Source organism: Aulonocara stuartgranti (assembly GCF_965226115.1).
Source record: "Aulonocara stuartgranti genome assembly, chromosome: 3".
Lineage (NCBI taxonomy): Eukaryota > Metazoa > Chordata > Actinopteri > Cichliformes > Cichlidae > Aulonocara > Aulonocara stuartgranti.
In genome coordinates this window covers 1,617,124-1,632,500 of record NC_138941.1, presented here as the reverse complement: position 1 = coordinate 1,632,500, position 15,377 = coordinate 1,617,124, and the positions used below count along the sequence as shown (strand labels likewise).

The following is a 15,377-nucleotide window of genomic DNA, read 5'->3' as shown; positions in this document are numbered from 1 at the left end:
GTTTCAGTGTATACTCAGTCGCTCTTGATGAGACCACAGACATCACCGACACTGCCCAGCTCCCAATGTATGTCCGTGGTGTTGATGACAGTTTTGAAGTGATGGAGGAGCTGCTCACAGTAATTCCAATGCATGGCCAGACCACCGCTCAGCAGATATTTACAAGCTGTGTGATGCCATTGAGAATGTTGGTTTGCCATGGAAGAGGTTTGTTGGAATAACAACAGATGGAGCGCCATCAATGACAGGGAGGAAACATGGACTGGTGGCACAAAACAAACTGGAAGAGGAAGGCGTGGAGGAGGCCATTGCTCTGCACTGCATCATCCATCAGCAGGTCCTTTGCAGCAAATGCCTGAAGTTTGACAATGTGATGTCTATTGTTGTGAAATGCATCAACCAAATCAGATCCAGGGGCTTAAAGCACCGAAGGTTCTGTGCTTTTTTAGAGGAAATGGAGTCAGAATATGGGGATGTGCTCGACTTCACTGAGGTACGTTGGCTCAGCAGGGGAAATGTATTAAAGAGACTTTTTGAGTTGAGAGCAGAAGTGAAGCCTTCATGGAGAAGGATGGAGTTAGTGTTCCTGTGCTAACTGATCCCAAATGGCTCATGGACTCAGCTTTTCTTGTTGATATGACACATGAGCTTAATGTACTGAACAAGACGTTACAAGGCCAGGGGCAACTTGTCAGTGCTGCCTATGACAACGTGAGAGCATTCTCCACAAAACTGGCGCTCTGGAAAGCTCAGCTCTCTCAGACAAACCTTTGCCATTTCCCAGCATGCAAGGCACTCGTGGATGCAGGCACACCATTCAGTGCTGACGAGTATGTTGATGTCATTTTGAGGCTACAGGAGGAATTTGATCACAGATTTGCTGACTTCAAGACACACAGAGCCACCTTTCACATTTTTGCGGACCCCTTCTCCTTTGATGTGCAAGATGCCCCTTCTGTGCTTCAAATGGAGCTCATTGAGCTGCAGTGCAACTCTGAACTCAAAGCAAAGTTCAGGGAGGTGAGTGGAAAAGCAGACAAGCTTGGACAATTTTTGAGAGACTTGAGCCCTAGTTTCCCTCGGCTTTCCCGAATGTTCAAGCGGACCATGTGCCTTTTTGGTAGCACATACTTGTGCCAAAAGCTCTTCTCCACTTTGAACTTCAATAAGTCCAAGTACAGGTCCAGACTTACGGATGATCAGCTTCAAGACATACTGAGGGTCGCAACTGCTTCCTCCCTCAGGCCAAATCTGGCTCGGCTATGCGAGAGGAAACGCTGCCAGGTCTCTAGTAGAGATGGACCGATCCGATATTACGTATCGGTATCGGTCCGATACTGACCTAAATTACTGGATCGGATATCGGAGAAAAATAAAAAATGTAATCCGATCCATTAAATATCACGAAAGCACCTCACAAAACTTGCAACACGCCGTAACTCACCTCAGAACGTTAGCACGTCGGAGCAGTATGCATCACGTGATAGAGCGGCTGTGGCATGCGGGACCTGTCGGTGGTCTGGATAGCATGTGGAGCTTCGCTAGCAACCCGGCATTTCATCTCCGACAAAGTTATCCCCGAGAGAAGTACAGCAAGTGTGTAAGTCCATCTCTGAATGTTTGTAAAGCATTCCCACGTTAAGCTTAACAAACGACTGCCTCTTCTTGCTGCTACTTCAATCATGAAACTGCTTAATGATCAGCTGATCGGCTTTTCTGTCTCGAGTCCGTCTCTCTTCTTTGTTTTTGGCCCACTTTGCACCAGAAAGAGGAAACCAGCGGCTGAACAACAGCAGCACGTTTAAGCTTGATAAGCTGTTGTTAGAATTTATTTAATATTACTTTCTACACCAGGATCTTTTTCTACGTAGCTGACGGCTGGTAACTGTGCAGGGGCGGATCTAGCAAAGTTTAGCCAGGGGGGCCGATAGGGCATGAACTGGGAAAAGGGGGCACAAAGACATACTTTTCTTTCTTATTCTCATTTAAAATGTCGAGCTTTTAATAAATAATTATCTTACACCCAAAGTTTTAATTTGATGTAAAATGAATAGAAGTCAATTACTGTATATAGTAACTATTAAGTCTAATATATATACCCTAGTAAGCTATAGTACTTTTTCCTTTGGGAAGGTACCATCTGTGCAGTCTGCAATTTTGTTGAAGAAAGATGTTGAATCTATTTAATATTTCTTGAAAAATAATTGATTTCTGTGCATTTTTTTTCACACTGCATCAAATTAAGGTTGATTACGTCGATTAAGCATCATGAGGTGGCGCGTGAGGGGTGGTTCCCTATATTTTATTTATTTATTTTTGTTGTTGCTGGGAGTTGGAACCCTATTAGTTAGGTTGCTTAATATTTACGCTAAGTACTCTTTAAAATACCAGAATAGGGAGGATGGTGTAGGTTTAAGTTTATTAGATTGATCAGTATTGCTGAACTATGAAATGTTTTTTTTGTATACAGGTATAACAGAATAGCTTTAGTGTAGTTGTTGTTTTTAACTTGAGTATGAACTTGCAGACTTGCAAAATGCAGCAAGATATTTTAAAAAACAGTTTTGTTGATTAAAAAACACTATATCGGATTCATATCGGTATCGGCAGATATCCAAATTTATGATATCGGTATCGGTATCGGACATAAAAAAGTGGTATCGTGCCATCTCTAGTCTCTAGCAGCAAGGAGTAGGCAAGAGAAGCCATGTTCAGAAGAACAGTTCATTTTCTACAGTGTTCCATTCATGTTCAGAAGAAGGTTATAGAACTGTTAATACAGACATTTCAATCTAAATACAGCAGATATAGAAGCCTGAAAGAAACACACAAGTTCACTGACTAAAAACATCTTATTATTATTTTATTTATGTATTACAGATTGATTTATTTTCTTATTAATTCTTAATTTGTTTATTTATTTTTCATATTTTGTGTTAAAAAATAAAAATAAAGAGATTTGAGAAGATTGGAATTTTTTAACCATGCCTTTCTTGTGGAAAACCTAATGCGGCCCAGCCTCACCCAGACTCTGCCTGCAGCGGCCCCCAGCTAAATTGAGTTTGAGACCCCTGTCCTACACCATAAATCAGTAAGAGAGGGTACGACCTCTCTCATGGCCCCAAGTGGTGTGTGCATGCCAGAGCATTCTGGAAGGCACACAGAGTCTTTACAGACTACTCAGGATCAAACCTCTATCATTATGCAATCAATTATACAACTCTAAGCATATATGAGTAAATATTTCTAAGCATAAATGACAATCAACAATATAAACCTTACAGCTGGTTTTAATAACAGAATTTATTTGTTTCTCAAATGAGAAAGAGCTATCGAGAAACACTCCTAAATCTTTAGTTCTGAACTTTTCCAGTGGGCCAAGGTCAACATTATTAGATAATGCTAATATCGTTTTCTCTTCCCTTTTAACAATGTGAACAGCTAGTGCTAGGTAGGCTGATGCTAGCAGCTAATGCTAATTTGACGTGAATTAGCATTATATTAGTGAGGAGTTAATGCTAAGTAGGCTGCCATTAGCTGCTAATGCTAATTTTAGATGAAAAAGCATTAGCAGCTAATGCTCATATTGTTTTCCTTTGCTTTGTAAGAATGACAGCAGCTAGTGATACGAAGTCTACCATTATTAACTATTGTTAATTTGATGTAAATTAGCATTATCCGATAATGGTAACCCTTTTCCCCTGCATTATAACGATGTCAGGAGTTAATGCTAACTAGGCTGCCATTAGGGGCTAACTCTAATTAGGTGAATAATTATCAGCAGCTAATGCTATTATTGTTTTCCCTTTTAACAATGTGAGCAGCTAATGCTAATTTGATGTGAATTAGCATTATATTAGTGAGCAGTTAATGCTAAGTAGGCTGCCATTATTAACTAATGCTACTTTGACGTGAATTAGCATTATGTGCTAATACTAATACTGTTTTCCCTTACTTTTTAACAATGTGAGCAGCTAATTCTAAGTACGCTCTTGTAAATAGGTCATTCTAATTTAGTGTGAATTAGCATTATTCAATAATGCTAACACTGTTTTCTCTTACTTATTAAAAATGATAGTAGCTAATACTAATACTCTTTCCCGTTGGGTAACAACGATGTGAGGAGTTAATGCTAAGTAGGCTGCTTTTAGAGGCTTATTCTAATTAGGGCTGAATAACTATTAGTAGCTAATGCTAATATTGTTTTCTCTTTCCTTATAACAATATGAGCAGCTAATGCTAATTTGATGTGAATTAGCATTATATTAGTGAGGAGTTAATGCTAAGTAGGCTACCATTAGCAGCTAAAGCTAATTTGAGGTGAATAAGCATTAGTAGCTTATGCTAATACCCTTTTCTCTTGTTTTATAATGATGTGAGACGTTAATGCTAAATAGGCTTCCATGAGTGACTCCTTTCCCTTGCATTATAAAGATGTGAAGAGTTTATGCTAAGTAAGCTGCCATTAGCAGCTAATGCTAATACTGTTTTCCCTTTCTTTATACAACTTGAGCAGTTATTGCTAAGTAGGCCACTTTTCTCTGCTAAAGATTTCTGTGACCATGATAGAAACTCTGATAAGCTAATGCTGCTAAGCTAATGCTGTTTATGGGCCCCGTTAGAATCAATATTTCATTCTCATTCTGTTGTTTGAGAACAATAACAGAAAAATGTGCACTTCAGAACAAATTTATTGTGAATTCAGCTGTGAATGTACAGTTTGTCATTATTTAAGCTTCCATTTCCAAATGTTAGCTGACACTTTATTAGGTACACTGGCATCTATATCAGGTACACCTGTGACCTAAATGTTCCTGCAAACAGACTCCTTGGAGACCCCTACATAAATATCCATGAACTATCCAGCTAGACTAGTGTGTCTGACCCTGAAAATATTCCTGCATGTGTGATTGTTCATGTCTCATCTGCAGGAAACAAACAGGAAGTGAGTGAAAGACACGGGAAATGTTTCCAGCTCTTCCTCCTCTATCAGATTTTCTCTCCATACCTGAGAGTGTCCAGTCTCCAGCCTGGATCCTTCAGTCCAGCCGACAGAAGCTTCATTCCTGAGGGACCTGGATGATTGTAGCTCAGGTCCAGCTCTCTCAGATGGGAGGGGTTGGAGCTCAGAGCGGAGGCCAGAGAAGTACAGCCTTCCTCTGTGATCAGACAGCCTGACAGACTGCAGACACACAAAACAACAATCTATCTGTCAACAGTTGTTTTCTCTTTGTCACAATAACATCTATCCATCCATTGTAACTTTATTTATAAGTGACAATACCCAACAGACAACAACAGTCATCTGAAGCTGTTTAACAGTGTAAGGTAACCGCCTCCACTGTGAGCAGCACTTGGTGATGGTGGGAAGAAGAACTCCCTTTGACACAAAGATCCTCCCAGTGAAAACAGGCTCCAGGAGGAGCATCTACCATGACTGGTTGCAGGGTGAGGGGAAAGAGAAGAGATGAGCTCAGAGAGACAAGAACAAAACAGAGAGACAAAAGTTAAGGACATGCAGTAGTGACATATAAAAGCATCAGGAGTGAAAAGAGGGGAGAAGAAAGCAGAGCATCATGGGAAGTCCACCAACAGCCTGAGCCTATAGCAGCATAACTAAGTGATGGTTCAGGGTCACCTGATCCAGCTCGAACTATAAGCTTTATCAAAAAGGAAAGTTTGAAGCTGATCTTCAAAGTAGAGAGGGCGTCTGTCTCCTGAACTCAAACTGGGAGCTGCTTCCACACCCAGTCCAACATAGCCAGGCTTTCTTTGCTGCTTTGACAAAACCTCAAATCCCAGTCAGAGATGATGAGCATCATCACAGTGATGATCATTTCTCTGTAACCCAGGCTTTCTGCTTCAGGATCTGTGCACGCTCACAGAACAAGGAGACCTTTAAACATCATTTCACTAACTGGATGGACTGGGCTCAGCCTACAGATGAACTGGATAAATAAAGATTTGACCTCAGTGTGCTCAGTGTTCCTGTCTATTCCTAACATATTCCTAACATGATAGCTGCACTTTAGAGCTCTAAAACTGGAACTGACACATGTTTAAACTCTACATGTTACTCAGTACATTCAGTTCTGACACTCGCCCACAGTCCAACAAAGGAAACATGGAGATCACATCAGTTTGTCACCAAAGTCTAATTATTAGGGCAACTTAACCTGTTATAATCTCGTTAACTCATTAACTGATTAACGTCAGCAATTATTTTAATCACAGTTTTTAAAATCATGATTATTGTGAAAGTGCTCACTGGCTCTGAATATAAAAGCCATGGGTCACAGGAGGGATGTTGATCAGTGCTGGCTTTAAATGGGCGTCATTATGCATCTCAGCCAATGGGAGCATTGAGGGTGGGCCTAATACTACTGCAGCGCTCACATGACCCAGGACAGAAAGAAAGGGGCGGGGACAGAAACATGGAGACAGGTACAGATCTTTGACATGTTCATTTTAAACTGTTCCAGGAGGCAGTGTTGATACAACTAAAGTTATCTGTTGTTGAAGAAGTCGGTCTGAGGAACGTTCTTAGGATCAACAAATGACGGCATGTATGAGCCTCAAGACGCAGCATCACAAGAAGAACACATGAGCTGTAGAAAAAGGAGAGACTACGAAAGCCACGGCGTTACAACGTGAACATGCTTGATCAGAGTGTGATTGTGAACAGGAGGAAGACTCAGCTGAGAACAGTGTGGTGGATACAGAGCAGAGCCCACCATCAGTACAGAGGCCTGTCCATCAGAGTGCTGCTCCAACATGCAGCACATGTACTTGGCCACAGCTGCAACATCTGTACCTGTGAAAGCTTCTTCTCTGTTGCTGCTCATATTGTGCAGAAGAAGAGAGTTTCTTTATCATCAGAAAATGTCAATGAGCTTGTGAGTCTTAGCAGCTGGCTCGGTGCAGAGGAGGAAGAACATGTCAGTCAGAGGAAGATAAATGCAGTTCATGTTGTCAACTCAACCTGGACTGTTGAAAGAGTTTTTCTTTGTCTGGTTTCTGACTGAGATTCTCCAAAGGAAATCCAGCACAAACACACACTTCACACACTCAAAGTCCTGCACAGTAAATGAGCTGATGAGCGTTTGTGCTGCTGCCTGATAACAGAACAATAGTTCTGCTGCTTCCTGTTCTGCAAACACACATTTATAAATGTTCACTTGCTGTTGATCAAAGGTATGTTGGTGGCTCTGGACGCTGAGGGAACTTTGTAAAAAACTAGATCAAATGTTAACGTCCTGGCAGAGGCAAAGAACTTTGATTTGATATTTGATTAGATTCATGTTTCAGCTCAGACTGACAGAAATATTTGAACTGCTGCTGTGTTAAAGGGAACACTGCTGTTAGAAAGCACCTGATCTGTTTCTGCACACTGAATGTTGCACTTCTCATACTGCAGTACTATTAAAATAAGTACACAATGCACTACTTTTGAACTCATGATTGCATGTTGCTGTAACAAAGCCATTAATGTGATTCAAAGTGTTCATGGTTTCCCAGCACAACAAATGATTGCACAAGTGTGACTGATCCACTTTCTAATGTGTGTGTAGCCCACACTGTGTGTCACTGTGTCACAGGTGAGTCTGTGTGTCCAGGTTCTATGAGGACAACAGGATATAGTGACTGAGTCCAGCAGCTTAAAGTCTGACTCCATCCTCCATTTAAATAACTCACAGCAACAACTGAATAGCTTTGCCTTTGTGTAGCTGACACTTCATTTTAATGTCCTTCTATTCTGGTTCATCTGGTCTCAGTTTCTATAAGCACACAGGTTTCATCAGGACTCTATGACCTCAGTGATCTTTGCTGGGCCTTAATGCTCTGAACAAAGCTGCACAGCACAAGACTAAATAGAAATGAATCAGTCTTTCATTCTCACTGCTGTTTGACTTCAGCTCTCAATGTCCCACCATAACCCATGGAAAGAATTACTGTCCATCCAGGCTGCTGAACATGAAGCTGAAGAAGGTGGAGTATTGTGAGGGCTGATGGAGATGATGATGAGGAATCCAGGAGCAGTGGGTGGATGGCAGCATCAGCATGAAGGATCAGTGTGAGAACACATCATCATCCACAAAGGAAACCAGTCTGAGTGTCTGACGCTCTTGTTAGAAAGACGCAGTCCCAGCAGTTAGCTTGTCTGCTAGTTAGCTGAGAGCTAGCTCACTTGTACATTGAATACCAAACTGTGTAAACCAGGGGTGTCAAACATATGGCCCGTGGGCCAAATCCAGCCCATGAGATAATTTCATATGTCAAATATTGATGAATTTTCAGGCTTGCTGATAATCAATGTGAGCACGGCTGAGATGTTATTCTGATGAGCAAACCATGTGGCCAAACACTTTAAGAGACAGACTGGGATCATACCATTATGTGAAAGAGGACATGTCCCATAGACAGCAAGGGTGGTGGTAGAGACCAGTACACAGAGAAATGGGAGCTGTACTGAAATGCAAGCGTGTCAGGAAAGAGTGAAAAGGCAAAATGAGCAGCATCTGGCTGCATTTCAGTGATATTGGAGACCACAAAGCTGAGTGCAACATTTATACAGGAGATATACAGGAGACGCTGAGAGCAGAACTGATAAAATTAGGAGCTGGCTAAAGTGAGACCCATTTTTATTTCCACCCATTTCCATTGTGGAGGACAAAAGGTTTCAAACTGGTCCAGGTCTTAAACCTCACGTGTTCTTCCTAATAGCAGTAAATGGATAAAAATAAGGCTTTCATGAAAACACTGAATAAAACTTGCTGCCTTTAAAAAGACTAAATGTACAGTTCAGTATTAACACTACATAAAATAAACTATATATAAAGTGTGTCTGAATGGCAGAGATGCAGAAATATGTGCATGTAGCACAGAGCCACGGCTCAGTGTCTGAATGAGTCTCACAGACCTGAATGTGCTGTTGAAGCCATTTATAATTATAACGTAATTCTTTACTCGTTTGATCTGCTCCTTACCACAAGCCACCAGACGTAGAAGGTTTTGGACTTTTAACTATATTTTCTGAAGTTTTACAACTTTTCTTACTGTTAAAAACCTCGTTATGGCCATTCATGCTGTACAAAGTAATTAGACATGTGTGGTATCTACAGAAACGTCAGAATCTCAGCTAAAAGTTCACAAAACCATCTCAACAACCACCAAACAGCTAAAACAGCAGGTGAACAGATCACACAAAAAAGGTTTTGGACGTTCATTTACTGCTGGTTCAGTGAATTTTGGTTGGACAGTGATGAAACCTGCAGCCTCAGAATCTGTGAGAAGTCTGCTTTCAGCACACAACAGCATTGTTGTGTTGTGTGGATCCACCTCTGCAAACTCATCACTGTTTCACCATCATGTTTCTACTTAGACAATAACAAAGGAAGCAGTTCCCAGGAACTACTTCCTGTCTTGTTAACATAAGAGTACGTTGCCCTTCAAAACACCTCCACTTCTCCTCTTATTAGAGGACTGCCTTATTATTAATCTGCTAATTCTGTCAGTTGATGAAAGAAAAATGCTTGATCTCACCTGAGAGTTTCCAGTGTACAGTGTGGACTCTTCAGTCCTTCAGACAGAAGCTTCACGCCTGAATCCTTCAGGTTATTGTTACTCAGGTCCAGCTGTCTCAGATTAGAGGTCTGAGAGCTGAGACCTGAGGCCAGAGCTTCACAGCTTCTCTCTGACAGGTCACAGTGACTCAGTCTGAAAAATAACAGATAAACAATTACAAAAATAAAACACTTATGTTGAAGTGTAATGAGATACTATTATATTTAGCAATATTTCATCTTGTTTTGTCAGGAAACTGAGCACTGATGCAGAGCAACATGTGGAGAGAATCAGAGGAGAAGAAGTGAAGAGAGAACAGCAGTAAAACAACACTGAATTGTTCAGTGTGCTTTTGATATCAACAGAATGTGTCAAATTTCTTTATTTTGTATTTGTTTTAGTAGAATTGATGATTATCACTTAGATAACAACCACAGGCCAGGTCTAAATTGCACTTTGGTGACAGTTACACCCAGAAATATTTCAGAAACGTGGACAATTTGTGCTCCATTGTATTCAGTATTGAACAAACTGAGTACCGATGACCACTTAATATTTTTGATATTTTATTTGAGTTGTTCCACCTGATCTGTGTTAACTAGAATAAACATTTAAAAGCTAAAGCTATGATCACATATGTACTTACAGAGCTTTGTTGGAGGCTTTGACCACTGGCAGCAGCCTCAGAAGAGCCTTTTTAAAGGCTCATGTTCTCACTTAGATCACTTTATAGCTGTATATCTCAAATTTCTGTAAAGTTATTTATTTCATATTCTGTATAGTTTTTCATATTTATATCCTGTTCATAGCCTGTACATAGCTTTTACTCACTACAGCCTGTACATACTTAGTTATAGAATATTCACAACATACTTCATACCGTGTACATTATAACATACCATAATAGACCCATTTCTGTAATATACTTACATATCTATACTATTGCTAATATATATTGTAATATATCTATATCACTAAAGCACTTCTGGATGGATGCAAACTGCATTTCGTTGCCCTGTACCTGTGCATGTGCAATGACAATAAAGTTGAATTCTATTCTAATTCTATTCTATTCTATTTATTTCTACTTACATTTCATTCTGGGAAAAATGGGGATTACTTTGAAAACAGGAAGTATTTTTCCCAAAAATCAGCCCTGGATTAGTAAATCACTCCAACATGTTCTCAGGCAGAAGAAGCTGTCTTGTTATGAGGGAGAGAAGAAAAGCAGCTAAAATCAGGTGTAAAAGTAAAGCAGAGGATGAGCTGAATAAAGGACACTCAAGGCTGGCTTGGAAAGGAATGAAGTCCATGGTGGGGATGCAGAACAAGGAGCAAAGATGAATGTGATGCTGAATCAGCAGAAGACTTGGACTCATTGGATTCCAGCTTCTTTTTTTTTATTAACATTTTAGAATCACTATACAATACCATCAACTTCAGCTATCTTTCAGTACATATATTTTTTTCTTTTTTTCTATATTTAAACAACTAAAATATCCATACAATAAGAATGAAAGAAGAAGAAGAAAAGAAAAAGAAGCAAAACAGGAAACAACAAACAACATAAATAAAAAATACATAAGGAAAAAGAAAAAGGAAAGAAAAATAAATAAATAAATATAGGGAGTGTGTTTTTGTTTCCATTAATGTAACTAATTTTTCCTCTAGTCTTCTAGTAGTTAACAAAGTCAAAATCTAATGCAAAAGCAAAAACTAATTAGTCTGCCTTCCTCCATTACCACACATAAAGCTGTTAATCCTTTATATGTCCAATCTTTGAATCTGGTGTCCAATTTATTTGGAGCAAAATGTGTGTCATATGCACACCACTTAAGAACTGCTATATCCTCTTCTAGTTTATATTCTTTTATTACTGTTTCCCAAATTTTAAAAGTCAATTTGATCCATGGAATTTCAATAGTTTTTATTGAATTTTGCAAGCTTCTGTCTGCTATAATAGCTTATATGGGGATGGAGGTCAGACTCTCCTCAATAACTTTCCATTGAGCGTCATATGAAGGATTACATCAGCATATCATAGGCCTTAATTGTGCTGCCCAATAATATTCCCTAAGAGAAGGTAAGCCCCACCCCCTTTTCCTTTGTTAAGTTGTAGGGTTTTAAATCTAATTCGGGGCCTTTTTCCTTGCCATATGTATCTTGACAAAATTTCATCCCATTCATTAAACTGTTTCTGGTTAATTTCTATTGGTAATGTTTGAAATAAATATAATAATTTAGGAAGAATATTAATTTTAATTGAGTCTATTCTCGAATATAAACTTAAATATGGAATTAGATTCCATCTCGCTATATGTTCCTTAATTTTTTTTTGTATTGGTAAATAATTTCGTTCTAATAGTTCTGTAAGATCCTTAGGTATTATGACTCCTAGATATTTAAAGTACTCTGTTTTCCATGCTAATTGATACTTATTTTTAATTTCTTCTGATGGAATATAGTTGTACTTAAGCAATTGTGTTTTACTCATATTAACCCTATATCCAGATAGTCGACCAAAGTATTCAAATGATTGCATTAATTTAGGTAAAGAGTTTGATGGTTGACCCAAAAATATTAAAATATCATCTGCATAGCAGGCTAATTTATGCTCCTTTTCATGGATATTAATACCTTCTACTTCTTTATTTTGTCTTATATATTGAGCCAATGGTTCCAGATATAACGCAAATAATAATGGTGAACACGCACAGCCCTGCCTTGTTCCTCTTTGCAGCTTAATACTATTTGATAGGTAGCCATTAATTTTAATCCTTGCCGTAGGGTTATCATAAAGTGCCTGTATTGTCTTAATTATATTTTCGTGAAAGCCAAATGTATGCAAGACTCGGTAAAGAAAGTTCCAATTAACTGAATCGAATAAGAGATAATTGCTTCTTTGCAGCTAGAAGGTACTTGAGCCTTCTTTAGGATCCAATTCATTGTTAGAAGCATCACTGGTATTAATTCTTCTTTTAGCTCCTTGTACCATTCTGCCTATATCCATCTGATCCTGGAGATTTATTTATTTTAACTTTACTTATTGCTATTCTTAGTTCCTTTTCTGTTATATCTTCAATCAAAGTTTTATTCTGTTCTTCATTCAGTACTGGTAAATCAAGAGAATCTAAAAAACTGTTAATTTCAACTATACTACTCTCTGTGTTATTAGCATACAGAGTCTTATAAAATGTTTCAAATGCACTCTGAACTTCTATTGGTTTATTTTTTTATTACTTTTGTCACCGGATGTTTAATTTTGTGAACTGTATTATCTGCTATTTTCTTTTTTAGTTTCCAGGCTAATACATTCATTGCTTTTGATCCTCTCTCATAATACCTTTGTTTAAGAAACATTAATTTTTTTTTAATTTCATATGTGGTCAAATCATTTATTTCATTTCTTGTTTTCCTAATTTCCTCCAATATATCCTGAGATGTTTTTCTTTCATGCCTTTTCTCTAATTCTTATTTTGTAGCTCTTCTAATTTCTTATTTCTCATCTTTTTCTTATAAGAGGATATTGCTATAATTTTCCCTCTCATGACAGCTTTTAAGGCATCCCACAGTATAGGAGGAGACACCTCACCATTGTCATTAGTTTCCATATAGAAGTGAATCTCTTTCTTAATTTGTCCTTTAAAGTGAGGATCATTCAGTAAGCTTGAATTTAATTTCCAATTATTGAGTTTTGGTTGCACGTTTAAATCAACAGACAGGTATACTGGTGCATGATCGCTTAACTCTATTGTTCCAATTGCACAAGTGTTTATTTTATCTTTATTTTTCCCAAAAGTTATGAAATAATCTATTCTTGTGTATAACGAGTGCGGTGAGGAAAAATAAGTATAATCCCTTTGGTAGGGATGCAAGTCTCTCCATATATCAATTAGTCCCACCTCCTTCATCAATGTATTTATATTCTTAATTAATGTTTTAGTATTCTGTGCTTTTCTATTGGAAATATCTAGCTTTGGTTGTAGATGTATATTTAAATCTCCTCCGCAAATTAGGAAACCTACTGTCTCTGTTACCATCACATCTATAATTTTCTTAAAGAAATAAATATCGCTTCCAGGGGGTGCATATATATTTAACAACGTGACTGGGTTCCCCTCAATGTTTCCCCTTACCAAAATATAACGTCCCTCTTTATCACTTATCTCGGATATTTTTTCAAAGAGTAATTTTCTTGATAACAGGATAGCCACTCCTCTCCTTCGTCCAGTTTTATAGGAAGAGGAGAAAACTGTTGTATAACCCATTCTTTTCAGTTTTTCATGCTCCTTACAGTCTAGATGGGTTTCCTGTGGATACACTATTTGTACTTGTTCTTTCTTCATTTTAGTTAAAATTTTATTACGTTTAATTGGATTCGACAGGCCATTTACATTATATGATATGATTTTTACCTTATCTTTAAGCATACCCTTACTATTTGAATATTATTAATGTAACAACGACATGTACCATCAGACCACTCCCTAAACATACATAAGCAAACATTAATATTAACATTAAAGCTGTATAAAACAACAGCTACAGAAATAAGCTTTATTTGGTCAAAGAAAAAAAAAAAAAAAAAAGACTTCCAACTGTGTGGTCCCCGATATGACCCTAAGTAAGCCCCGATAAAAGAGGGGGCTTCGAGGGGGGCCTCTCTCACCTCTATGTGAGACAGGGCCTTCCTTAGCCAGCAGGCCAATGTCCATTCTACTAATAGCATAGGTAGCACGTCCGCCTATTTTCAATTTCTGCATTGCCACTTCAGTATATTATTTCGAGATAAGAAGTCTTTACCAGTGTATATGGCTATAGCTTGATTCCAGCTTTGATATCATTGATTTCAATGAAGAGCTTTGTGATTGTAGCAAAGGGCTGGTAGCTCTGAGAGTCCCACTGATGAGGCGTTTGTGAAGGTTCGCAGTTATCTAAAGAGCTTAGAAAAAAAGGCATCTGGACTTCTTTAAGTTTTTTGAAGACGTTTCGCCTTTCACCTCTCATCCAAGAAGCTTCTTTATTTCTAGGGTCAAATGGTGGAGAGTCCCAGATTAGCCTGTGTACAAACAGACTTCAGCCATATGAGAGTGAGTGTGAGTGAATGAGAGCACACACAGGACACTCTGATCTCTGAATGTGTGTGACTCAGTGAAAAAGAGGATTGTACTGGATATACTGTGACTGACAAACAGAGTTTAAAGAGAAAGGTGTTTGGATTAAAATGGATTATGCTAAAGTGAACGTGCTAATGAAATCTGAACTGACTGAAATGTGAAGTGAAGATAATTCAGATGTAAAAGAGAGAGAAACTGATAATAAGGTGGGGCTGGAGATCAGTGAAGGGCATGTAAACACCTGATTGGTTGAGTAGATATCAGATCGACAGTTTCACAGTTTTCCCTGTGGATTATAACTTTAAGAAGATGTGACATTCATCAAGGAATCCTGCTCTCCGGATTATTTCCATGAACACTGAGCTGGATCACATCTACAGTGCTGGAAGTGCCCGTCTCACCACCAACCTCTCTGTGCACATTCACTTTTCAACCCTTTGTGAGACACTAAAGGTGTAAATCTGAGTATTTATCTATGTTAGTGCAAACACCTCTAATAGGTTGGTTTAGTCTTTCCAAGTCATATCTTCCCTTAGATCTGCGGTCCAGGCTCCTAAAATCATCCTAGTTTAACAAGCACTACAATCTAGAGGAGAGCTGCACTAACAGGTGTGACTGATGAGATCTGACCTGCAAGGATACTCATGTTCATGTATCAGGACAAGCAGGGAAGACCTGGACATCAACCCTGTCAGG

General features: G+C 38.6%; 1 protein-coding gene across 1 annotated transcript in view; it reads right to left on the bottom strand.

Annotated features, from left to right (window-relative positions):
- LOC309702163 (uncharacterized protein) overlaps positions 1-15,377 on the bottom strand; it is an 854,297-nt gene that overhangs the window by 4,885 nt on the left and 834,035 nt on the right. Inside the window, exon 25 of the mRNA XM_082526612.1 lies at positions 5,009-5,182. Within this exon, the coding sequence (XP_082382738.1) occupies positions 5,009-5,182 (174 nt within the window). The remainder of the gene's footprint in view (positions 1-5,008; positions 5,183-15,377) is intronic.